This window comes from Styela clava, chromosome 9 (assembly GCF_964204865.1).
Source record: "Styela clava chromosome 9, kaStyClav1.hap1.2, whole genome shotgun sequence".
Lineage (NCBI taxonomy): Eukaryota > Metazoa > Chordata > Ascidiacea > Stolidobranchia > Styelidae > Styela > Styela clava.
Window position 1 is genome coordinate 15,045,844 of NC_135258.1, and position 24,410 is coordinate 15,070,253.

The 24,410-nt window shown below is 35.0% G+C and overlaps 4 protein-coding genes across 6 annotated transcripts in view; all 4 read right to left on the bottom strand.

Annotated features, from left to right (window-relative positions):
- Positions 1–382: 382 nt before the first annotated feature.
- On the bottom strand, positions 383–9,858 carry LOC120338789 (uncharacterized). The gene is made up of 11 exons (XM_039406740.2): positions 9,317–9,858; positions 7,998–8,475; positions 7,649–7,779; positions 6,976–7,186; positions 6,683–6,767; positions 6,117–6,287; positions 5,666–5,893; positions 4,785–4,982; positions 3,116–3,968; positions 2,262–2,632; positions 383–1,360 (listed from the first exon to the last, which is right to left on the bottom strand). The coding sequence occupies exons 1-11, from the start codon at positions 9,333–9,335 to the stop codon at positions 995–997; spliced, it is 3,111 nt and encodes a 1,036-aa protein (XP_039262674.2). The 5' UTR covers positions 9,336–9,858; the 3' UTR covers positions 383–994.
- Positions 9,859–10,030: 172 nt separating this feature from the next.
- LOC120338790 (mitochondrial fission factor-like) lies at positions 10,031–14,881 on the bottom strand. Of its 2 annotated transcripts, XM_039406741.2 has the most exons (5): positions 14,579–14,881; positions 13,938–14,098; positions 12,958–13,028; positions 11,356–11,440; positions 10,031–11,056 (listed from the first exon to the last, which is right to left on the bottom strand). In XM_039406741.2, the coding sequence occupies exons 1-5, from the start codon at positions 14,862–14,864 to the stop codon at positions 10,913–10,915; spliced, it is 747 nt and encodes a 248-aa protein (XP_039262675.2). In that variant the 5' UTR covers positions 14,865–14,881; the 3' UTR covers positions 10,031–10,912. The 2 variants fall into 2 exon arrangements, with proteins under 2 accessions (XP_039262675.2, XP_077972090.1); XM_078115964.1 differs by lacking the exons at positions 10,031–11,056; positions 11,356–11,440 and adding an exon at positions 11,534–12,815.
- Positions 14,882–14,958: 77 nt separating this feature from the next.
- Positions 14,959–17,248, bottom strand: LOC120338791 (uncharacterized). The gene has a single exon (XM_039406742.2). It carries the CDS (start codon positions 17,165–17,167, stop codon positions 16,448–16,450), a length of 720 nt encoding a protein of 239 aa, XP_039262676.2. The 5' UTR covers positions 17,168–17,248; the 3' UTR covers positions 14,959–16,447.
- Positions 17,249–21,312: 4,064 nt separating this feature from the next.
- The window catches only part of LOC120339876 (diacylglycerol kinase delta-like), a 42,133-nt gene continuing 39,035 nt past the window's right edge, over positions 21,313–24,410 (bottom strand). For both annotated transcript variants that reach the window (XM_039408106.2, XM_039408105.2), the window contains exons 31-32: positions 24,084–24,214; positions 21,313–23,353 (exon numbers count right to left, since the gene is read on the bottom strand). In XM_039408106.2, coding sequence (XP_039264040.2) covers positions 23,264–23,353; positions 24,084–24,214 — 221 coding nt within the window. In that variant the 3' untranslated portion in view covers positions 21,313–23,263. The remainder of the gene's footprint in view (positions 23,354–24,083; positions 24,215–24,410) is intronic.

Genomic DNA, 24,410 nt, shown 5'->3' on the forward strand with positions numbered 1-24,410 from the left:
GGAAAAAATAATTAGATAGTTGGGAGCATGAGTCACTAAAATTTCTGGTAGTTCGGCTCCAACAAAACTTTACGTACGCCTACATGGCTCCAGATTCTGGATCCCCATCCTTGGTTACATCGAGAGTTAGGCCGGAATGTGCGCAGTTGTTGTTTACCGTAGCAACATCGTATGTAATCCGTATTACAAAATCGAAACGCAAAAACCGTCAAATACGTAGCTAGATCGTGGATCTTACAGCAAGGCCACTCTGACTTACATGAAGGATAAATCAATTATCTTCCACTATTTATTATTATGCCTAATGATGCCTAATTTTACAACATTAGTTTTTTCTTTAGAAATGAAACAAACTCGAAAAATGCCAAAGAAACGTTTTTTTTTACAAAATGAGTGACAGTCTAACTTTAACCGCTTATTCAAAAACAAACAAAATCCGTCTAAAATGAATTTCAGTGAAAAACGATATCGAAATAGAACAACCAAGTACAGATACCGAGCCGAGTATCTTCAAAAGTAAAATTTTTATGCAATAATATGTTTGCTATAATATTGACCCATAAAAACAGAACATTCAATTTCTTAATTATTTCTATAAGAATGGAGAAAATTGATTTAACATTTGAACTTCTGTTTGTGTATAATATCCAAACGTTTTCAGTAATCTAGGCCGCTTTACACACAAGTTATGTTCTTTCTGGTAAATGTTCGAAATGACCTGGGTTAAGTTTCGGGGTCACCTTGTATATTTTCTTACAGCCATCAGCGCTCTAATACATATTGATATTAATTAACACCAATAATCGATCGTACCATTTCTGTACCATGTTCACCAATTCACAAATAGTCTTTTTTAGGTAGCATAATGAAATTTATGACTTGAAAGAAATTTGAGTAATGTTTGCCAGAATAAGTTGCGGACTTCGGTTTAGTTATTTTGACGAAGAACACGTGGTGATCATATTGCTTCTACTAACAAAATGACCTCATTTTATTACGAAGTCGGAAACCGGAAGACATTTGCTCCACGAATCCTATATCTGACATCATTTCTGTTGTTAGGGACAACAAACCTAGTAGGTTGTAACTCAGATGTCCCAACATGAACGGAATTTCCAATGGTGTAAAATCGGCTTCCGGTAGGATTGGGCAACGGTGCATGCACTTGGTGGCGTTGATGAGTATTTGCTACATACATGGGTGTCACATAAATGGGTGATTTTGCTACTTCGGGTTGAGGGGCTGCCCCAATGCGAACTTTCCATTGGTAGGGTGGAACGTATCGATAACTGGTGTGTGTATGTCGTGGTGTATTCAAACATTGTTGATATGGTGGTCGATTGATGCTGATGTAACGTGACTGAAATATCGAAAATGAAATGTTAATTCTACTTAAATTAAGCTATGATGCCATCAGAAATCTTGAGATTTTGATCCGAACAAGTTGAAAATGCAGCCGACGATACGTTGTGAAATACTAGTTAAGAAGAGAGAACAATCTCTCCAGTAAGACACTTGCCTACCCAATTTAATATATCATATGTGGGCGAAACAAACATAGTGAGGCCCAAGGCTCTAGCACTGACATGGGCAAACTACGGCCCGCGGGCAAAATCCGGCCCGTTGGGTAATTCAATCTGGCGCGCCTGATGCTGCCACAACCAAACTGAAAACAAATTTTGATGTTTTAATTAAAAATAACTAAAGGAATTTGTTGATATTGCTTTTAAATTCAGTTTCGGCACGAGGCTTATGGTTTTCCACTTTTGCTTTTGTAACACTGTAAATATTGTTAATAAAATGTAACGTCAAACTTACATGACTCGTCAGTCTAGATAGGCAAAATCCCTGGTCCCTGCTCCAATAACCCTGCCCACCCCTGTGACTGGCACCACTAGGCTATCGCGCTGTGAACCCAAGCAAACATCGAACGTAGGGTGTAATATATTTGGTAATTTATCTTGTGATCGACTAAAGAGAGTCAACAATGTACTGGTTTATCCATGGGAAGTGTCGTTTTTTAATAAATGGTAATTTAGCTAGACCCAAGTTTAATTTAATTAGAATTAGCAGTCCAATTAAAAATCTCTCTTCTTATTTCAACGAAATTAGATGGAACTGTGTCAAAATTGGTTTTCGTACACTGCTAGTGGAACATTAATTCCATTTTTGTTTTACAAAATTGCGAGACATTTAAGTGTTAGTAAAAATTATCCAGGTCTTGAAAAAAAAATTGTACGTTTTTCTTGTTATTATCTCACCTGATTCTCATTCACTTTATTTCTTTTCGATTTCGAACTTTTCTTCCTTTTGGTTTTCTTTTTTGCAATACAATTTGCTTCGGGTATATATTGCATTGTCAACTTGGTAACTTTGCCCACCTTTTCTGAAGGCGATATCCCAACAACGTTTACTTGTTGTAAGGATGAAGAAGAAGTTTCTTCTAGATCCAAAGATGATTTTGCCGCGGTAAACCGATTTCGTTCCTTCGTTATGCTGAACACGGAATTTATCTTTGGAGTCACAGGCGATTTTAAAGAAGACGGTTTTACGAATTCTGGACTTGTTTGCGTACAAATGTTTTGTGTCGCCATGGGGTTGTTTTCATCGTCGCTCACATCAATACATTCACCTAGTTTAATATATATATATGAAAACTGTTATTTTTAGATGTGACTTTGTACTTTTAGGAGACAAAATCAAGCTTTTTTCATGAGAGAATACACAAATATTATCGGAATGCAGTAAAGAACATGTTAGTAAATTGGAATTTAACAATAAGGAAAATCAAAGATTTGTTTTGGAAAGGGGTATAATTTTTAAAGAGGTTACGACTTGAGTTTAAAATAAAGACAGACAGAATCTGCTAAAAACACAATATTCCCATTTAATACGGTATTGCTTCATGTATTGGTAGCAGTTTTATACCGTAAAAAAGGTAAAGGCCATTTAGCGGCGCCAACCATCTTAAAGTACTAACAATTTGACAAAAAAAAAGATTGATCCATCAGCTGCGGATAAAAGAATAAAAACAAAACAAAAACAACTTATCGAAACGATCCACAGGTACCTTTCGTGTTTAATTATAGTTAAAGTTACGATTATATTACAATACCCGAATGTGACGTATCCTTATCCGGGCTATCCTTCATTTTCTCCGAGCATAGCAAATCCGGACTTGTCCTGTTGACGTCATCGTGCCAGTTACCTGCATCACGCGTGTCCTCATTGATAAAATCGAATAGGTTTTTGAAAGTATTATCCAAGACACTCGAACTGGTTTCCTGTGACGAACGACCGCTCACTAACATGGGATCAATCAAAGCCACAATATCATCCAATTCTGAATTTTTCTGTGCGAATTCAGCAAATGCATTCTCGATCATTGCTTCGTCACTTGAATCGAAAGGCGAATCCGAATTTAAATCATCGCAAGTGTCAATCGGCATTTTCATTGTTTCTGTAGATGAGTTAGGAGATGTAACCTTCTTTGTGTCATCGTCTTTGTCATGTAAACAAGCTACCGATTCTTCCATTTTATCTGGATTTAAACTTTGAACTTCGGCGTTCTTGTCGACTTTTTCATCTAATGATAAATCCACAGGTTTGCAGTTATGTAAATTATTACGTTTTGATTTAAAATGTTTGTTAAGCGTAGGTTCGCAATAGGTTTCCAAATACTTTGAATTACAAGGCTGTTGTTGATCACGTGATCCATTAAAACGCGGGAAAATTCTCTTTCCGTGACGTACGTGATATCCTCGGGTATTGCCAGTGTGTGGTAAAGCACAAGCGGATTGAATATTTTCGCTGCTACAAGCTCTTTGTGATGGATTGTTGACGATTTTTTGAAATTGAGATGTCGATGCAAACTCATTGCGACTTTTCGAAGATTTACGCATACTCAAGTCCAAGGTTTGAAAATCATCAGGTGATCGTTCGTGCTTATCAGTGAGTGCAGTAGTTTCCTGGTATTAGGTAGAAGAATAATTAGTGTCCGATTAAGATCATCAGAAGATAACATTACTGCCCAATAGCAATCCTGGATCGCTTAATTTAAATATATATGTGTAAATATATATATAGGTCTATGACCGTATTCGCATGATATGGGTTAGAGCAGGGGTGTGCAACTTTTAACAGAGGAGGGCAAGGAACAAATTACTGGGTGAAATCGCAAGTCGCACTTTTATTTAACATAAGATTTCTTGTAGCTGCAGGAACAAAATTTTTGAATATTGATCTTATGGCATACGTTGTTTGCTACACACAAGATAGCTGTTGGGAAGTTGTAACGGCATAGGCATAGATAATAAATTGGACTCAGGTTTAGGTTCGCGGGTCGCAAAACCATTCAAAATCGGCACTTCTTCGCGGGTCGCATAATTTTCCCTTGTGGCTGCATTTGGCCCGCGTGCCGCAGGTTGCACACCCCCGGGTTAGAGCTTCAACCGTGTTGCCCTTGCAAGTTAAAAGATCACGGGTTCAGAAGTCTTGTGTCCCGCTGTTGTGACTTAAAATGGTAATATATTGTTGGACAAATAGGTATAGTAAGCATATACAGAGGGATTCATGCCATTATCTGGGTTAGGATAGATATAATATAACAGAAGGGTCATAAGGTGAGATTCATGCAACTGCGACAAGTATGGGACACCCTTGATAACCAGTGATCACCACGTTACGCAATGTCGAACCGGACGCTGTTTACGTATTAGAGCTCTGGTCTGAGTGGAAAGCGTGAGAAAAGTCGTATAAAAATATATTTCATATGCATATTATACCTGAGCACCACTTTCGCCTTCTGAAATCACGTCTTGAATTGCATTTTTCAGAAGCTGTCGACTGCGTTCAATTGGCGTATTGAAATCTTCATTTACTGATGACTTGTGGGTATCTTCTTCCTTTTTTCGCTCGTCCTCTCTTTCTGCACCGGAAGAAATGCCGGAAGTCTGCTCATCATCACGCAACAAACCCAAACTCTGAAATCATTGACGATATTACCAACTTTGAATCAACCAATCAGTATGTCACGATTCAAATCCAAAAGTATAACTCAATAACAATGAAAAAAATCTCCCAAAGAGGGGCGGTAAACGGATATAGCCTTCAGCCAATCAAGCACGAACACAGTCCGATATGATATCTGTAGAATAAATATAACGAGGAGACATTTTGTCGATGGCAGTTTGCAGTTCTCATGTCATTAGCGAGCGAATCATATCTGATGGTATTTTTTGAATTTGGTCCGGCAGGTTCAATTAATATAGTCACAGTATCGCCGCTACAAATATGATAGCAATATATATCATGGACGCACTTAGTGGACAAATATCAACGAGCAGGGTAGAGAGCTCCAATTTCCATTGGCTCGTTTTGAGACAAGAAAGTTATATATTCATTTCAGCAAACTTTCATTTTAACATAATCTGGAGTCTGAACACTTTGGCGTTAGTCGAATTTGTTCTATCTTAGCCAATAAATTTTACATCATATCCCGTTATCAAGAATTACAAAATTCCGGTTCCAAAAATTTGACTCCAACTTCAACGCAGAGTCCGAAAATTCGATTTTAGCTTTTACTGCGCCAAAAAAGTACCAAAATTCGACTCCACAAAAGTTTCGTAAACAATAATTCACAATTTGTAATCGGCATATAACTCACCTTCAAGCATTTTTCATTTTCCATGATTACTTTATTTATTGTTTCAGCAAGAATCTCGCTGTTATATTTCATCATTTTTTCTTTCGACCGACAAGTAGTATCAGCCGATTTTGATCCAGACTGTTCGTTTGATTTTGAATTTGTGACTGTGTTGGCTGGTTGTTCATCCTTATTTTTCTTATCTTGTACAACTTCTGATTCTGGAGTTTCCGGTAACAATCCCAGGTCCTACAGTTTTTATTGTTTTTTCGTTATAAAAGAATATATCATGCTAGAGATATTAAGTTCTAGCTCTGATCAGTAAGATTTATTTTGAACCAATTCCCTAACTTCACCGATGCAATGAGATGAGAGATTCAGTACGATATAACTATGCGCTGAATAATTGCTGGAACCGTCCCACGACAACAAAAACATAAAATATTATTTCAATTTTCGCACATTTGCTTACTTTTAGACACTTTTCGTTTTCTTCTATAATTTTATTGATAGCATCGGCTAGAACTTTTTTATTATATTCCATAATTCTTTCCTTAGATTGGCTTTCAGACATCTGATTACGATTAGCACTATGTGATCGACTATTGTCGGCAAAGTAATATTCCTGTACATCGTCACTAGGCTGAATAAAAACAAAAGAATATTTATCATATTTTACAGATACAATATTATCAGAATTTCACCATTTTCTGTGGAGCAGAAAATTATACAATCTGTAGTGTAAGAATTTTGAAATTGCTTTGTAATTTTCAGATAACAAGTGAAAATAAACGTTAGCCTGTAAATATACTGGCAAATATACTGTAAATAATGCCTACAAAAAATAATGCTTTTACTATCTTAAGGAAAATGCTTTATTGTTATTTGTATATTCAACTGCATTTCTATTCAAATATAACTTATTAAAAGAGGTACAGGATACCACCTCAAAATTAAATAGTACTTTTTATTCATACATTATTTAGGCCAGTTTCTGTACTACCCAACAATTATAATATATTAATCAGGCCTACCCACCTCCGACTTCACCACAATTTCATCATTTTCACTATTTGGTGGTGACATAGTGTCGTATTTAGAACGGTGTTGTCTGCCTGCAGAACTGAATAAGACATAGGTAAAATATTTTGTAATGCACGTGGTCAGTTCAAAAGAAATAAACCAATGTTTTTTTTCAATTTAGGAATTGATGGCGTATCGCCGTATAGTATACCAAGGAGATAGTTTTCGGTAAATCAACTACGTATTGAACGAGACATTCCTTTTTTATTATCCCTTTTACATAATAAATAACGTGTGGAGCAATTTACCTCTGGTGCTTCTTATTTTTGTCCATTCTTTCACTCTGAAGTTTCGATTTCTTATTGGAACCTCTGCTTTCTTTGTTCCACTCAATATTCAAAAATTCCGGACGCTTCCTCGACCTGGTACGCTGTGAGCGCCGTCGCGGTGGTCGTTCGCTTTTACCTTCATGGTGTTTTTGTTTGGACAAAGAGTTTGATCCCGGACGCCAAGTCCGCCCTGCGGAAAAATGAGAGAAGTTATAGGACACTAACTGCGTCCGTGTATCGTCTTATTAAATCGTTACCGATTGTGTTGCTTTCGCCCCATAAAATCGCTTTCCCCCTCTTATTACTGGACTAATCAATTTCAAATTTCAGCACATAGAGATGGTAGTATCTCCAGTAGTCATTTAATTTTTTATCATTTTTTCTGGTTGTTACGAAACATTGCGCAATCGGGCGGGTAACAATTTCAAGAAAATAAAGCTCAACGAATGACATGTGTCGCGGTGATGGTGCCATCGGGTACAATAATATGTGCCTACAAATTGATGTACCAGGGATCGAAGAGCTCGATTAAAATTACAAACTGAAATTCACCATTTTTTAAATGAATGCAACATAGAAGAATATTTATTAAAGCAAAAATGATGCCTAACAATCAACAAATAAGTATATATGAAAACATATTAAACAGTACCTTTAAGTTTTAATGGAGTTGTATCGTTGTAACTCCACACTGCTGGTGAAACTTTCTCAAACTTTTTGCAATTCTGTAGAGCTTGGTTTACACAATTTACAAGCGATTTGACCGTGTAAAAATATGGATACCTGAAAATATCAAAATTAAAGTGATAACAAATACGAGTAAAAAATATAAATTCTCAATATTATATTAATATATTTGTATAGGGTTAGACAGAACAAATTATCGCGCAAATGATTTTGTTCCTCCTTTGATTGAAAATATCGGTGGTATTATTCCTAATTTTTCGAGTCGCCATTTACACGATTCCTAAAAATATTCATATATGACTCAATATACTTACTTCTTTTTTAACAGACGGACAATATTTTGGACACTCAGCACGGAACTTTTCTCGCTAACAAAAGCTTCGCTGATGAGAACACTATAGGTCGACTGGGGTCTCTGAAAAATATTGGAGTCACCATCGTCTTCTGCTGTAGCTCCTGTATCATTCTGTATTCTCACATTTTCATCGGGCCCATCTTCTAGTTGTTTCAACGCCTGCAAACGCATATCTTTCCCTCTGTAACGTCTTCTAGGATAGCGTTTCTTTCGCACCAAACGCCGTTTTTCGGTAAACACGTCATCAAACAAGTTTCTAGCGTTTGATGTTTCTTTGGTGTTCGTCGACAAGACTTCTTGTCCAACCTCATGGTTACTAACTGAAACTGTGTCATCGGTCTCTTTTGAACCTGTGATCACATCAGAAGCTTCTTCCAAGAGAGAATCGGGGTTAACCTCATTTTCCTTCCACCTGGAATGCACAAACTTCTTCATTTCTGAAAAGTAAACAGCAATATATCACTGCATGTTGACCTTCAATATTGATATCGGCGCAATTCTACGTCATAACTGAATAATAAAAATTTATCATTATTCATTTTATTATAGATTAACTTCAAAAGAATTTTAGAGTACGGTACATGAAAAGTCAGGGTTCATTTTCTGTCGCGCTTGTTGGGCAAGAACTTACCGGCACGCGTGAGCAGTGACAAACAAAAAAATCGATTTCGTAGCCAACGATTTATAGTGATTGCGACAAAAAATATGAAACTCATAAAACATGGTCGCGAACTATTTTATGATGCTTTAAAAACTAAGATTGCAATAATGAGGTATAATTTTTTTTTTTGACGTCTACCACAAAACTAGGGTTAGCGCTTGTTCAGCATTGTTTAGTGAGTGATGCCACAGAGAGGGTTAATCTCTGTTGCCTTCTAAGAATCCTCGTGTCACACACACGCGCACGTACAAGAGATAACGAGGCCGCTTATCAGGCCAAGTTTTTTGCTCTTTGTCAGTTCATTTATTTGTTTTAATTTACGCCAAGCTCTGGGGCTATCCTCATGGCCCGAAAATTGGAAACCACTTCGCTAGAACAACACCGAGGTACATCAATCTGAGCTTAGATAATCCAATCTATGTTGCAAAATGTTTCACTACAAGGATAACTGTAATTCTCAAATGATCATTACACTCCTTTTCATGCAACGTTTGCCAACAGGCTTGCACGTCGAAGAGCAAATATACCCAAATGCCATAATGAATAAACAACGCCATGTTTTACGATAAAGGAAATAGAAAGACAACAGCACAGATTATTAAATAAATGAAACTTACCTTGATTTATTTTCGGCATTGATCAGGAATCATCCGGTACGTTGTTTGGCGCGTATTCGTATCATAATACATGAGTAAAGTTATTCTGATGTCATCATTATTTTTGAATTTGGGTCTTGTTTCGTCAGTATAAATATTATGATAGAATAATGGCTACCCGGACGTTTGATTAGAAAGTGACGACATAACGAAAAGGCGTCTTCATGATGCGATTTTGTATATCTTAATAGTTACGTCACAATGGAATTATTGGCAGCGTAACTGAAATAGAAACGCATTGTGATGTCGGGTTTACCCTTTCCTCCCATTAGTCTTTTATAATTTCATGATCTTGGAATATATTTAGACGAGAATTCAAATGTTGCATTCTATTGGGGAACAATTTGAAATATAGATATGTTTAATGGGCGTCTTTTCCATCACAGTTGCTCATAATTTTATCCGCATTCTACGGGATGTAATTTCCAAGATCAGACGAAGCCTGCCCGGCTCCCGGAACTAATCAAATGCGAAATTCTCTCCGTGAAGAAACTTGAATTTTTGGATAAAATCAACCCAAATATTAGGTATGTATATAAACTTGCGATCGAATATTTGCGCGGCAAATAAGAGACGCGGAAGCGCTGAGCAGAGACGAACATCTGTGCCCCGCTATTGGTAGTGAAATTGTCATCCTCAAATCTTCATATGTGATATTGCTATAAATCAACAAAGTTTATTTGAAACATGTATTCGATGCCAGAAAGAAAATGAAATAATATATTAGCCACAACCTGTTATTTGAAAATCACTACAATTATGAAGCATTTAAGAGTAATGGAATAAGTTTGAAGTACAGTACAGTCTTTCATCAACAAATTGAAGTCAAAGAATAGCTACAACTCATGGTAACTTTGGGTTGGGAACTTAACAATGGCAAAGATGTCTTTGTTTTGTGCGTCATAATATTTCAATTCCATACACAGCAATTGCCAGCGTGAGACCACTTCATAGTACTGCCAAGACTGGACCACAGAACTTGCCATTTGAAGCTTATTACGGTAATCTCTAGTCTAAAAGCTAAATGTAATTGACAAAGATGCCAGATTTTCAAGTATCTCGGTATTATTCATAGACCAAGCAGCTTCCCTCCAAATATCCCAAAGCGTCGAAGAAGAAATAAATAAAGTAATAAATTGTCGAATACATGTTAATAGAATGAATTACACAAATTGTCTAATATTTTTTTCTCAGATCAAGGTTTGTATATATCTGCAAGCAAAAGCACAGTTTCGAAAGAGAGAAGGAAAGATGAAAAAGTGTCATCCTTGGAATGTGCATATAGATCAATGGGACATGCATGCATACACATATTAGACAAACTAATAATATTATCTTTGTTGAATAAACCCTGCAATCTTGTAATCTAATGATTTATCCAAATAGACAAATGTGCACTATTTAATAGAGCAAGTGTAAAACTCGACATCGGGATTATTCACACATTAAGACACATAAACATTTAAACTGAAAACTTCCTGAATTAGTATGTGACATGATTGCTTGAATGCAATAGCAGTTTATGACAAACTAACAAAAGTAGAAATATAAAGAACATCAGTAAGGTCTTCTAGAACTATATAAAAACCATCCATTTATAAACCAGAATGCAATTGTGACTGCATAAACATATAAATCACGTTTAGACTTTTCTTCTTGCTGCTTCTCTATGGAAGTTATTCGATGATGAAGCTTAAAAACCTAAAATTGAATAAAAACGAACATCTAAGATTTTCAAGTAAATAGGATTCCTACAATTAAAACTTCCTTTACACTATATATTTTAAAAATGAATGGCTTCATAAGTATTAATAACACAGAAGCAATTGCACTGTTGATTATATATACGAGAGGATTGCTAGATTACTTGATATAGCATCCTGCATAACAAGTCTGCACATTTCTTTGGTTGAATTGGTATTCTATTAATATAAAAGGCCATGGTGTACACATGGAAAGGACACACCATTCATTCAATATAGTAACCCTTGCATATTTACCTGTCTTCTTAACACTGAAACATCATCAAGTTCTTCCATTGATTCATTATGAACTGCTGGTACGACTGGGCCCATCAAGACATCACTAAATATATGAAAGGCTCACTTTAATACTAATAAGACAATATTCATTAAATTCAAGACAAGCTACAGGGGCTGTTCTATATGAACAACCTGAGAAATCAAAATTCTTCTTCTAATGAGAATATAACAGTAGTTTCGAGTGAGAGATAGTAAATATGTAATATGATTAAATTCTCTATAGTTATTTATACAATTTTAACATGTGATAGCACTTCATCCAAACTGTAGGTTTCAAGTCAAGTCTCAAATCAAAAACCTTCATCAACACTAGAAATCCATTTTATAGTAGAAACATCTTTGCAATATAGTTCAGGGACAGTATGTAAAGAGTGAAATAAATCATAGAAGTGATTACTTTGTAACAGATCAGAGCATTGACATAAACACTGAACAGTAGAAATAAACATTAAGACATTCGAATAAGTACATTAGAAAATATGTGGGATGCACAGAATTCTATTTCTTAGTAAAACAGACATTATTGTACTACACATATCCATGCTTCAAATTGAGTTGATTAACAACAGAGTTTGAGTTAAAGTAGAATATTGTGTGCATTCTTCGTTCTTTTATTGACAAAATATAACCATTGACTTTCTTCGTTCTTTTATTGACAAAATATAACCATTGACTGCAAGCAACTCAAAAAGGTAAAACGCACGAGAGACAAGCGCAAGAGTAGTCATGCAAAATATGGCGCAATACCAAGAAACGGGGGCTCAGTAAAAAAATTTAAAGTTATTTTTGATAACAAAAACGAGAGAGCAATGTTCAAATGGACAGAAGCCATGAATACTGGAATATATTCACATGGTAAGGTAATACTTGCATACTCGACGCATGGTGCATTCAAAGTTACCCAGATGAGAATTGGGTAAACATAGAGGCAATTGAGGACTTTCATATCCAAATACTCAAAATTAGATAGAGAGGGGTCCATTACTTAAGTAGAAAGGCAGTATATGTAGCCACTGTTTTCAATAATTCAAGAAGACAATGCTCGTCAAACACTGCAGAAGTAATGGTTTGAACTGAAGAGAAACTCAAGATGAGAACAAGATGCTGTACATATAACATGACAGTTGATACAATAGATGACAAAACAAAACAGGAAAAACCTGTTATCAGCGGAGAAAATAGAAGTCAATTGGGCAGACTTCCCAGGAGATCCATCCATATCAGGAACAGCATGATTGCCAGGTAAATCAGTGCGATCGTCATCAAAAACTCCTACAATCGTTTCATAAAGTCTTTGAGAAGCTTCACGAATATTTCCAAATGGAATCATATTTTCATATTCAATTCCAGGAACGACATTCATATTATGAGATGATCTAACAAACTCCTTACCTTTACTTGGCGGCTGTGATACAGTACTACAAGCGGCAGAAATAAAGAACAAAATATATAGAATATAATCTGATAATGGTCATCATTGACTACAAAATCTCTATCCTACAATAAAAGGTTTTGCAAAGAAAAAGTTGTTGAAATTGTCAGTTAGAGACAGAATCTTACCTGACTGATTCTTTTGACTTGTGTGATGTTTCACTTTTCGTCACACTGATATCTTGTTGGGAATCTTGAATCTAAAAATTGATTTGAAAGCTTTTATGGAACTGGGGTCGGACTCGTAATTCAGAAATTCATTTTATTCTAATGATCAGATGAGTTTATGCATGATTTTCTGATTATCATTAATATGATTCCCAACCAAGTTGTTAAAACCCACAGAATACTATTGATTGAAGTATATGAGAATGTAAAAATGGAAACATCTGATTGGTACCACGAAATGGCATTTATGGTAAAAATAAAGTAAAATTTTATGAAGTTATGAGCAGACTACAAATCTTCAGATAAACCTAAATTCATTATAAAATTTAATAGAAAAACACTAGGTGCATAATAATCGTAATAATATTGGCGTGTACAGTCGTGGAGAAAAAGATTCCTCTTCCAAAAACAATACCTTTTTATTTTGTGTTACACATATGGTTATGCAAGAAAACAAAAACTTTGCGTCATAGAGTCATTGAAAAGGGCTCATTTTTCCAAGGAACAATAGTACGGTACTTTATCAAGCCATAAAAAATCATGATAAATATCAGGGTTGCGGTCCACAACCTAACCAATTGAAAACCTATCAAACTTGTGACTCCACAAGTTGTGTGAAGTTCGGTAGGCTTTCAATTGAGTCTGAATTTTGGTTTCCTCAGAGTTGGGAGTCAGAACTTCAAACTTTTTTATGGCAATAAGTCAATTTTTCCATGAAAAAAAAAATTAAGAAGTTGAACAAGCATTCCTAAAGGCTTACATACGCAAAAATTTGTATTTTCAAAAGTGATATCATTCAGTGTTTGAAGCTGGAGTTGGCAATTTGAGTCTGACTGTAAATTATCCCTAACTTGACAGCTCTGATAAACACTTCTTGTACATAGAATAATCAATAATACGAAAATCATCAACTAATCTCCTGTCTGTGTATTTTTACTCACGTCAAGAGTGTCTAGATCTCTTTCTTCCAGAGTTAGTTTCCGAGGTGGTGTTGTTAAAGATAATAAATCATTTGGATTCCTTTGTGGGAAATTATCGCCATAAAGATCATCTCGCGAGATTGAAATATTAGAACGGCCATATCTGGCACCATCCTCACCAACTAAACAAATTATTTTCTGTTTTAATAAGGTTATATTCATAAAATTGAACTGATTTAAAGACAATAAATTTAATAAGATAACTTTCCATAAATATAGATTTATACACTCAAACCTTTTTAGCATGTAAGAAAGACAACACTACTGAGGTATCACACTTTTAAATAGAATGACGCTTTTTTTTCTTTCTTGGTTTGCAAAAACTTATTTCTCACAAATTATATTCTGGTCTGAAAAATTATTCAATCCCAATATATGTCTGAACAATAAGTTATTCAGCAACTATATGGCAGCTTGTGTTCAAGGCACAACGTTTTCGTCTTTCCAATAAAAATCCTAATCTGCATTTATTGCTTTTTTATTATTGCCTTGAAAATAGCTAAGTGGACAAGAATTCTACATGACGGACAATTTTTTTTCAAAATTTAAAAATCGTCTATTTTTGATTGGAGAATTTAAAATATTCTGTTCATTAATCTCACCAGAAACCACGATTCTTTCTGGCACCTCCATCTCATACGCTCCATGTTTTTGTGATGGAATGTACCCATTGGTAGTTGAGTTGCTATCATTTTGTGAAGCACCAACAGTTAATTTTTGTGGAATTCTCATTTTCATATTTATGTCTTCTGCGAAATCGCTGTCGAACGCCATTTTTTGCAGTGCTGATGATTCCAAATTTGACGCATAAGAGTTTTGAACAATGACAGGAAAACCACGAGTTGGGGTTTCGTTTTCTTCTGAATATTCACCAGTGGTGCTATCCATAACAAGTACAGTAGAGAAGAGGAATTTTTAAATATAGTACTTGAGAATTGAAACTACATCACCATGCTTAGTAGAGCGAAGAAAATTAAAACACCTAGAAATGTTTTATATAAGAACAATTAGCTGGTTAACTCGTTTTCGCCATTTTTTATAAACTTTGAGTCAAATTTGATAGTTCTCTATGTTAAACATTGATACAAACCGATTGAAATCGCCGTCGAGTATTATATATTAGGGTAATAGATACTGCTACGACATGAAAAAAATCATTGAAATAAAAAAATAAGACTGAGAACATAGTAACTCTAAGAAAATCTTTTTCAAAATACTTTTTATTTCATGTCAGATGACTTCGCATGAATCATCTGAAGCAATGAACGACCAATTTAACATCTAAAATGATTATAATTATAAACAATACAGTAATTTCTTATATCGATTCTCTCAATAATATTAGTAGCTTAGTGATAAATTGATCTCCCAATTTACAAATTTTTTTGCAAAATATGAGAAAAGGTTTCTTCAAAAAAGTTTGAAGGAGTAAAAATCGCAATTTGGCTGCTAATATTATATATCATCAAAAATAAGGATGCGTAAACGCTATTTGAGTAACATATATTTCAATGATCTGGATAATACATATTACTGAGTAATAAGGCATTTTTGCGCTGGAATTTTAATTTGGTTTAAATTTTTAAGAGGGAATTTTGACATATTCTATGAATATGCTACAAAATGGTTTAAAATATTCAAAATTACAAAAAAAAATTCAAAATATTGAACCTGTTCCATCAAAGTCAAACTACCATTATATTAGACTTATAACACCTAATACCAGAAAAAAACAAGATGGCCTAACGTTTATAAGACAAATATCTTAATACAAATAAGGTGCTTTCTTAAACTATTACCGAATTCATCTATGAATACCTAAAAAATATAGGACAAAATTATATATATTTCTTCCAAATTTCAAATTTACAGCATTCTTTTGTTTTTCAATTTTTAACAATATAAATTTCACCTTAAATAAGCAACTTATTTTTCTCGTTATTTCCTAATGTGTTAGATATTTTTTTCCTCGATTTTACAAGCTAGTTTAACTGTCTCCTTTATATTATTAAACAATCATACAAATACACCATACTGTGACTGTGTGACCCTGTTTTATAATCAATGATGGGAAATGAATTATCATGTTCTATTCAGTAATCATGTACACGTAATGGTAAATGTGATATTTAAACCATAAAGAAAAACTAGAATTAATCCAGTCATCTTAAATTAATAGTTAAAAGTTTGATTTTAAATATTACACCTAAGGTGAAAGTAAAATCAATATAAAAAACAGTCAAGAAGTATAAAAACTGTCAAAATACCAATAGCAGTGTTAATCCAAAATTTATAAAAAAAGTTATATCAAATTGGACATATATTCATCAGATGCGAAGGCGAGCCACCTGTTATTATATTGGTCATATAAAAGAGGTACGATGGAAATTCAGTATGACAGCACAGTGATATCCAATTCAAGGTTAAGTAACTTTAGTTTATAACCTCTAATGAACATTACCACCCCAGCACTATCTCCTGCTGCGGTCATATCTGGACTCACGTCTTCTATCTACTTGTCTTTCTTCATCATACATACGATTTGGAGATGAATAACTACGTCGCATAGACATACTTTCTCTTTTTTGCATATTGGGAGATGACCTATCATCACTATTGATTTCATGGCCGTGTGGTGGCCTAAAAGGGCTTCTATCTCTTGGCATCCTATGTGGAGGACCACCATGCCTAGGCCACATTTGATGAGGCATAGCATGTAAAGGATACTGTGTAATCATATGTGGATGAAACATCATAGGGTGATGGCCCATATATCCTTGACCGTGGAATTGGCCAAATTGTTGCTGCTGTTCTATGTATTGCATTTGCTGATATTGCTCTGGTTCGTAGGAAGGGTTCATTCGCCGTCGCTTTGGTGCATCTTCAAATTCGTTTTGCTCTGTATCATTATTTCCATTGCCTGATGGTTTATTTTTTACGCATAGCTTCAATGCGCTATCGTATAATATAATACCATTCATGAGTTCAATTACATAAGGCACCGACTCCTTATGTTGAAATTTAATAAAAGCAAAATTTCTTTTTCTGCCCGTTTTAAAATCTTTTGGTATTTTGACCGATTCTAAGGGACCAGCCTGTAAAAATAATTCCCATAAAATTTCTTCTGTAACTCTGTTGTCCACACTACCAACCCATAATGTTCTTTCATCTTCACTTGCCTGTTTTTCCATTCTTTATCTTACTATATTTGAAATTTAATAAATAAATTTATTAGTGTAAAACACAAATCTATAAAAATATAGCTGCAAGTTGAAACATAACACCAGACTACAATCATGGAATTACAGCATTCATTTTCACACAACATTTTTGTTTGGGGGTATTTAAGCAGTTATGGCGTTTGCTTCATGAGACCCAAGAGATCGTTGCCGATAGCGAGTTCTTTCGTCAGATGCCATTTCGTGCGTTCGTAGCTATACTTTTGCAAGCTCTATGATGTGATTGTGACGTAATTTTTCGATGGCGAAGTCAGGTGGGGGTTAGGATTGACATGTGCAAAAATCGTTATGCTACGCCCACCAGAAGTACTTAGGGTACGAAACTACATGGGACCCCTCTAGTTCTCATTATTAATATGATACTTTTTATTTCTGTATTTATGCACACATAAATTACTTGAACTGTACAAAAGCGGGAGTGCAGCTTGTACATAAACACTAGCTAGGAATCCATTGAAGACTGAATAAATAAAACAGTTTTTGTGAATAGTGCATGTAGTGAGGGAGGAGGAATGAAGAGTACTGAAAGAGGTAGAAGGGAGAAATTTAACATAAAAGTTTGGGAAGCGCAACACTTCCCAATTAGTGGAAAAATTCTGAAAATATCATTAGGCTACCTCTTTCAGTCTTTCTTTCAGGCCCACACTCAGCCTGACGTCAACGGGTTAACCAACTATTTTACTGACTTTATAAACGTTATTACATAAAAACTTGGTGACTCTGACAATATAGAGACCATATATGATATACACAATGCCAAGCACGGCCCAGTTACTCCTAGTATGACCGGACAAAAACGAGTGTGGTCTAGCGTCACACGAGTGATGCCAGCCCACACGAGTGATGCCAGCCCACACTCGTGTGACGCTACTTACAGAATTATCACAACTGAAAATTTTAAAGTAAGGAAGCCTACGCCCAAACCAAGAAGTTTCAACAAAATCAATGGGCACAAAGGAAAGTTCCCCTTCCCGATTAAAGTGATCGGAGTCAATTAGTGTCTGAAGTTTATTACATTCAATTATCTACTAATAATTCATATTTGCTGTTTTTGTTAAATTGCCTTTAAAGTACTGCCCGATTGTAAATCGCGTTTTTCTGTGTTCGTTTTATTATTATTTTTGGTGTGCGGGCACGTACATTGTACGCTTTTTAACTTTGTTTTGGGTTATTCTCGTCTCCCAGGTACGGTATCTCTGCATTTTGTTTTGTCCGTTTACTTTTTGTATTGTTCATGTCAGAGAACCAAAATAAATGATTGATTGAGTGTCTTAGAATGAATCATTGCGTTTGAATACTACGATGCAATATAAATATAAGATAGGATTTACATATTTATCCCCTGGCCCCTATTTACCAATAGGCCAGGCAGGCTGAAGCCTAGGGCCTCAACGTCAAGGGGCCTCGAAGATCGGTTTCGAAATTTGTAATTCTTTCAAAAACTTGACAAGTTTAAACCTTACCTTATGTTATAGTATATATATATCAAGCTTTTCAGAGTAGAAAATTCTATACACAACTGGTTTCAACCACGTTGTAAACAGCCATTATTACGTCGTTTGCATGAAAAATAAGGCAATTATTATGCGCATTCTGCTGGAAGCTTCTATGTTGAAGTACCGTAGTCTACTCTGGAAAAAACAGTATCGGTAGTTGATATGTTGCTGAAATAACTAATTGACTAATGTTATCGACTTATCTTATTTTTAGACGTCTTGGTAATGCTAACCTGCGTTTAGATCAAGGAATAATCTTATTTCATAATTTTTCGAACCTTAAATTTATTATGAGTGAAAGATTTGAAAGTGGAGCTAGCAAGCGCAAGAGAAAGAAATTAAAAGCAAAAATGCCTTGAGTAAATTTTTTATTCTTTCAATTAAAAATTTGCACTCATGAATGGGGAGAATGAAAAGAACGAAGAGTTTAATGCACTAATATTTTTAACATTTTGCAATGACATGTGATGTTGTTATGAGAGAAATTCTGAGCTCAAAAATATGAAGGGGCCTCGCAAATAGAATAGCCTAGGGCCTCTCATGATCTAAATCCGGCCCTGCCTATCAGCGATTATGTGAACCACCCTACTGTAGCGAGGAGTCCAAATAAGCTATCGTACATATTTATTTCGCGAAAAATAAAAAATCTAATATCTTTATTTACGCCTTTACAACGGTAAATGCAACTCGGCTCGGAGGTGCGGCGCATCGCTACACTTAAAGGTTTTTTTGCATGCATTTGTATCTGGAATCAAAGTCATTGCTGGAATCAAGATAAAGCTTTATGCCCGGATACTAACGTATTTTGTATTAATTTCCTGGGAAAGGACGGACGAGAAGACAACTTGAACTAATGACGAGCTGCGACCTCCCGTCCGGTTACTAGTTCATGTGAAGTGCACAATGGGGAAGTAAGAATAACACTTAAACGATCAGAAATAAAACTATTTTTTATCAAGATTTCAAAGCTTATATGTGATTGCTCATTGTTTATATGTACCTAAATATTTTTCCATGGAAATTTAATGCTGTTTCGGACACATCTGAAATATGTTAAACCATATCTGAAGCGTTTTTTTATTCAAGTTTATTAATATTGGGTGGTAACTCGGACTCGGAATCGAATCATTTTCAGAGTGATTCAAATCCGTGAATCCACGCAGAGTAGTTATAGGCGGTGCGATGACGATCGTGTTCCTTACGTTTACCACGATTACATCTGAGCCCTATGTAATAATATTGAGCCAAATTACGAACCACATAATATTGAACAGAAGCACTAAATGACGTATTGCACAAATGAGCAATCTGCGGTAATACAACAGTTCATGAAACTCCATTGTACGCAGTGTTCGCCAATCGCCACTAACCTCGACTCGCAAATCAAGGGCCGTCTCGCAAATCAAGGGCCGCCCTTTCGGGCCACAAAGTTCATAAACAACTGTGAAATATTTATATAGGAGTGATACCGACACTGAGCTTTCACCCCGCGTTGGGGCAACGTTATTTCGAAAATAAAGCTAGGATTCAATAACGATGTATTGACCGACAATCATAGGCGTAGCTCGTGGGCCTACCCTCTCCGAATATACATTTTTAATGCAATTTTGCGTCATTTGCAGTTGGACATAAATTATACAGTCTTTTTCTACACCATTTGATCTATTTTTGAACCATTTACTAAAAACCCGACGTTTTCTAGCTTGCCATCATAATCCTTCCTCCAATTAAACCAACCAAGATAGACGAAAATGCGCTTATATAGCTTGGATACCTTCAACAGCGAAGTAAGTATGTGGAGAGATTCCTTATTAAGGTATTGTTAGATATCGTGGCAGGTTTCACCTGGCCTTGTTCGGAGCGAAAAGCTTGAGTAGGCGTTGAATTAAGCCATTATACAAAAAAATATTTTGCCTCCCTCCAAGAAATTTTTAAGGCCGGCTGCAATCTTGACGACAACATCTACCTTGGCATCAGTACGACCCATTTTTAAGTAATTAATTGGTGCAAAAAAAGACTTTCGATACAACATCCATGGACGCGGTCAAATCTAATTCACATATACTCCGGCCGCTGGCTTAAACTAAAGAGTTTGGAACTTAGTCAGTGATGGTTTAATGCTTATTAATATCGACAGCTGAACAAGATGTCGCGAAAACGCCGACTCTTAGTCTAGGACTCTAGGTTATGGAAATTTCTACTCCCAGAGAAAACATGCCAAACTCACGACCCCATAGCCCCGTTGCGGGCGGTTGCAGAGAAATATCCCAAACATTACATGCGGGTGCGGTCCAAACATTACATGCAAACTCAGTAAGACAATCTTCTTAGCCAGTCTTCAAGCGTTGTCACGACAGAACATACCGTCCCTTAGTGACACTTATCTTAGTTACACTTGCGGTCGTAACCCATTTATCTACTCCTCTCAAAAAATATACTTTAAAGAAGGTTATTATGCAGGATGTTACCATACCATAGCATTATTCATACTCAAATATGAGCAAAGTGGCATTCTTGCTCGAAAGGAAACTGCACATAAATCTAGTGTTAAACGTAGAAAACCGCTTCCCATGTGAAATGTCCAGAAATGTGAAAAAGCGGCAACATTCAAGACAGATGTATTTCAACATTGCAATAAACTGAAATAAATTTTATGGGCAAAACAGAACAGATAAATTGAAAAAGAAATGCATTATTGAAGAAAATGGCAACAGCAAAAATTACTATTGCTTACTGTAAGTATTTTCTTATAGTGTTTTATAAGCTGACTTATCAACCCTATTTATAATCAAGTTAACAAACGAATATGAGGTATAACATAATCAGAGCGATAACAGAATCAGTTTTGTTTTTCTTCATTCGCGACAGATTAATCGAAAATAAGTCAGGACAATGCATACAAAGGACAATCATTCAATGTTTCGTATGTAAAAAACAATTTCTGCATTACACAGGATTGCCAAATCCAACAATATGCAAATATAATCTTAGTATGCCACCATTCAACAAAGAAATTTGCACAATTCATTTTATATGGACAGGAATAAAAATGAGAGAGGTTGAAATATTCCAAGAGTTCAAAAATCTCCAAAATAGACAATTTTGAATGTATTTGAATATTTCATTGTTTGAGCAACCCTGTCATAGTTTTCAACAATCTGCATCCTTTTTCAACCATTTCAGGTTTCATTCAAATCATGTATGTTTTAAGCTATGGAGCAATGCAAATGACAAAATAGAGACTACGAAAAATGCACGATTCAGCATATGATTTTTGTCAGGTGGAAACATCTGATTTGATACCAAAAAAAAATAAATCAAAACTGCAATTGTAGAGAGCAACACACAACATTTATGAAAAAGCGCAATATATTTAAAATGCAATACATATAGGCTACATGATTACTAAACTTTCAATACAATCTCTAGCAAAATAAAGAAAAAACAGCTCAAACAACATAATAAAAGGTGTTGAAACAGATATAAATTTGGTCAAAGGTAGAAAAAACACAAAATAATTTTCAAATCATTCATGATTCCTATTTAATTGAGAAAATATCAAAATCAACTGTGATTAAACACCATAAGCTATAATGCAATCAAAACAAGAAGTGCTTGACACATAGGAAAAAACTCTTTCTAAATTGTAAAGAATAACATAATATTTCCAAGTGAATATATATATTATATTTTTGTGTGATATATAAATTTCTTTGTATTTTTAATCTCACGCTTTATACATTTCCAATATTAAATGAATAGCACCTATTTGTGTGTTTTACGAGCATCGATTTTTCAACAAAAAAAAGTGTGTTTGTTAGCGGACAATGAAACAATAATGACAAACAAAAATACAAGTACACCAAGGAATGGCTCAAAATCTCATGTTGATTAGCCTTCTGGACAATAAGAAAACAAAATCTCATAAGGCACATGGAAACGATTTGCGAAGACCAAACCAGAAAACGATATTGGGAAAATGCAAGACTTGAATGAGAGATCTTGAAGAATGTGAAATATTATGTCAATGCACAAACCGGAAGAAATTTAATAAACTGTTGCTTCATATAAGAGTTTACAACTCGCAAACTGTTAATTGAATACAGATAAAATAATTTTTATACTGTTGAATCAAAATTAATTTTTCTATGGAAGAATTGTTCAAGCAAGGTCAGGCAAAGAAGACTCATTTTTGAGATTAAAATAAAAAATGTATTAATAGCAAAATATGGATCTACAGCGTGACAGCCCCAGCCCAGAACTCACAAATTTCTTATTTACTTTTATGAAAATGAAGAAAATTTATTTAACATTTGAATTTCTGTATATGATTGTACCCAAAAGTTTCAGTAATCCCACCCTTACAAAACAATTTTTTCTTTGTTTGGCATTGCCAAAGCAGGTTTTCATACAAATTTCTGAAGGTATAAACTGTATCTGACAATACATAATATAATAATATTTCATGCAGCAGTTATATAACCTGTAGCAGTATGCAATATTCTTACACCTTTTCCATCACTGAGTTTTTTCCGTAGAATTTCATTTGTAGTTAACAGTTGAATTGATTCATTGCTTTTTGCAAATCTTTGATCCCAGTTTGTATTCTTTTGACATGTCCGACCTTAGTTATTCCCATTCCCTATAATAATATAAGTAATATGTTTCCAGTGGTTCTCAACCTTTTTTCTTTTTCATGCAAGAGAAAACTACAAGAAAAACAAAAAAGTCATATCGCTTAAACAGACACTTTCACGTTAATTTGTAGAATGTAAATTATCACTCAGTAGCATAAACAGCAGCATTATTCACTGCTATTACAATCAAAATATAACTACAGGGACACAAATGCTAATAAATTCAACAACAACTCTAGCATTTTTCAATAAGTTTGTGGCCCATCTGAACATGTTTCTGTGTTCCAGCAGTGGGCCATGTCCCACTGGTTGAGAATTAATGAAATGTCATCAGAGTGTGTTTTTTCATATAAATGAGCATAACATGAATGAATATATGCCGTTGTAAGCCATACCTCTCTCTCTCTCAAGATACTTCTACCAGATTTGATCATTTCATGTCAATATCAAAATGTGCCGGCCTAGTTATTAGTACATTTGGTATAATTCACTCAGGGTTTATTGAAAAATTGGGAAGGCTATTACTAGCTATTGAAGGATAGAACTTCCAGGAGCAACACAATTTCAAGTGTCATGTTAAAAATCCTGAGATCAAATCTCATGCCTACATCCTCATTCGGGTTGTAACAAATTGGGAAGGCGATGTGAACATGGTGCGTGGCACAGATCTAGTCCGGGCAGGTGAGAATGTTGTTTAAAAACATTGCATAAAAGATTTGGAACGAAACTGCTTACCTTAAGATCTCCGCCTTCAAGTTTAAGTAATTCTTCTCCCCGAATATCATGCCTGATAAATATATCACGATATTCACTAAACTGAAGAGTATCCAACCACTGACTAACTTCATCCAATGTCCAATTGTTGACTAGAAAAAAAAATTTAGGCATCAATGAGAAAGATTTTACAAACCCTGAGTTAGCTTTTAGCCAATTATATTTATACTATAGTATCTCTTTGGTACCCAGTGAAACTATTTGAGAACAGTAAAGTAAAGCTTTAGACCAAATAAGACAGTAATTGAAAAGTAGGTTGCAACCACAATAACCTATGAACAGATTTCC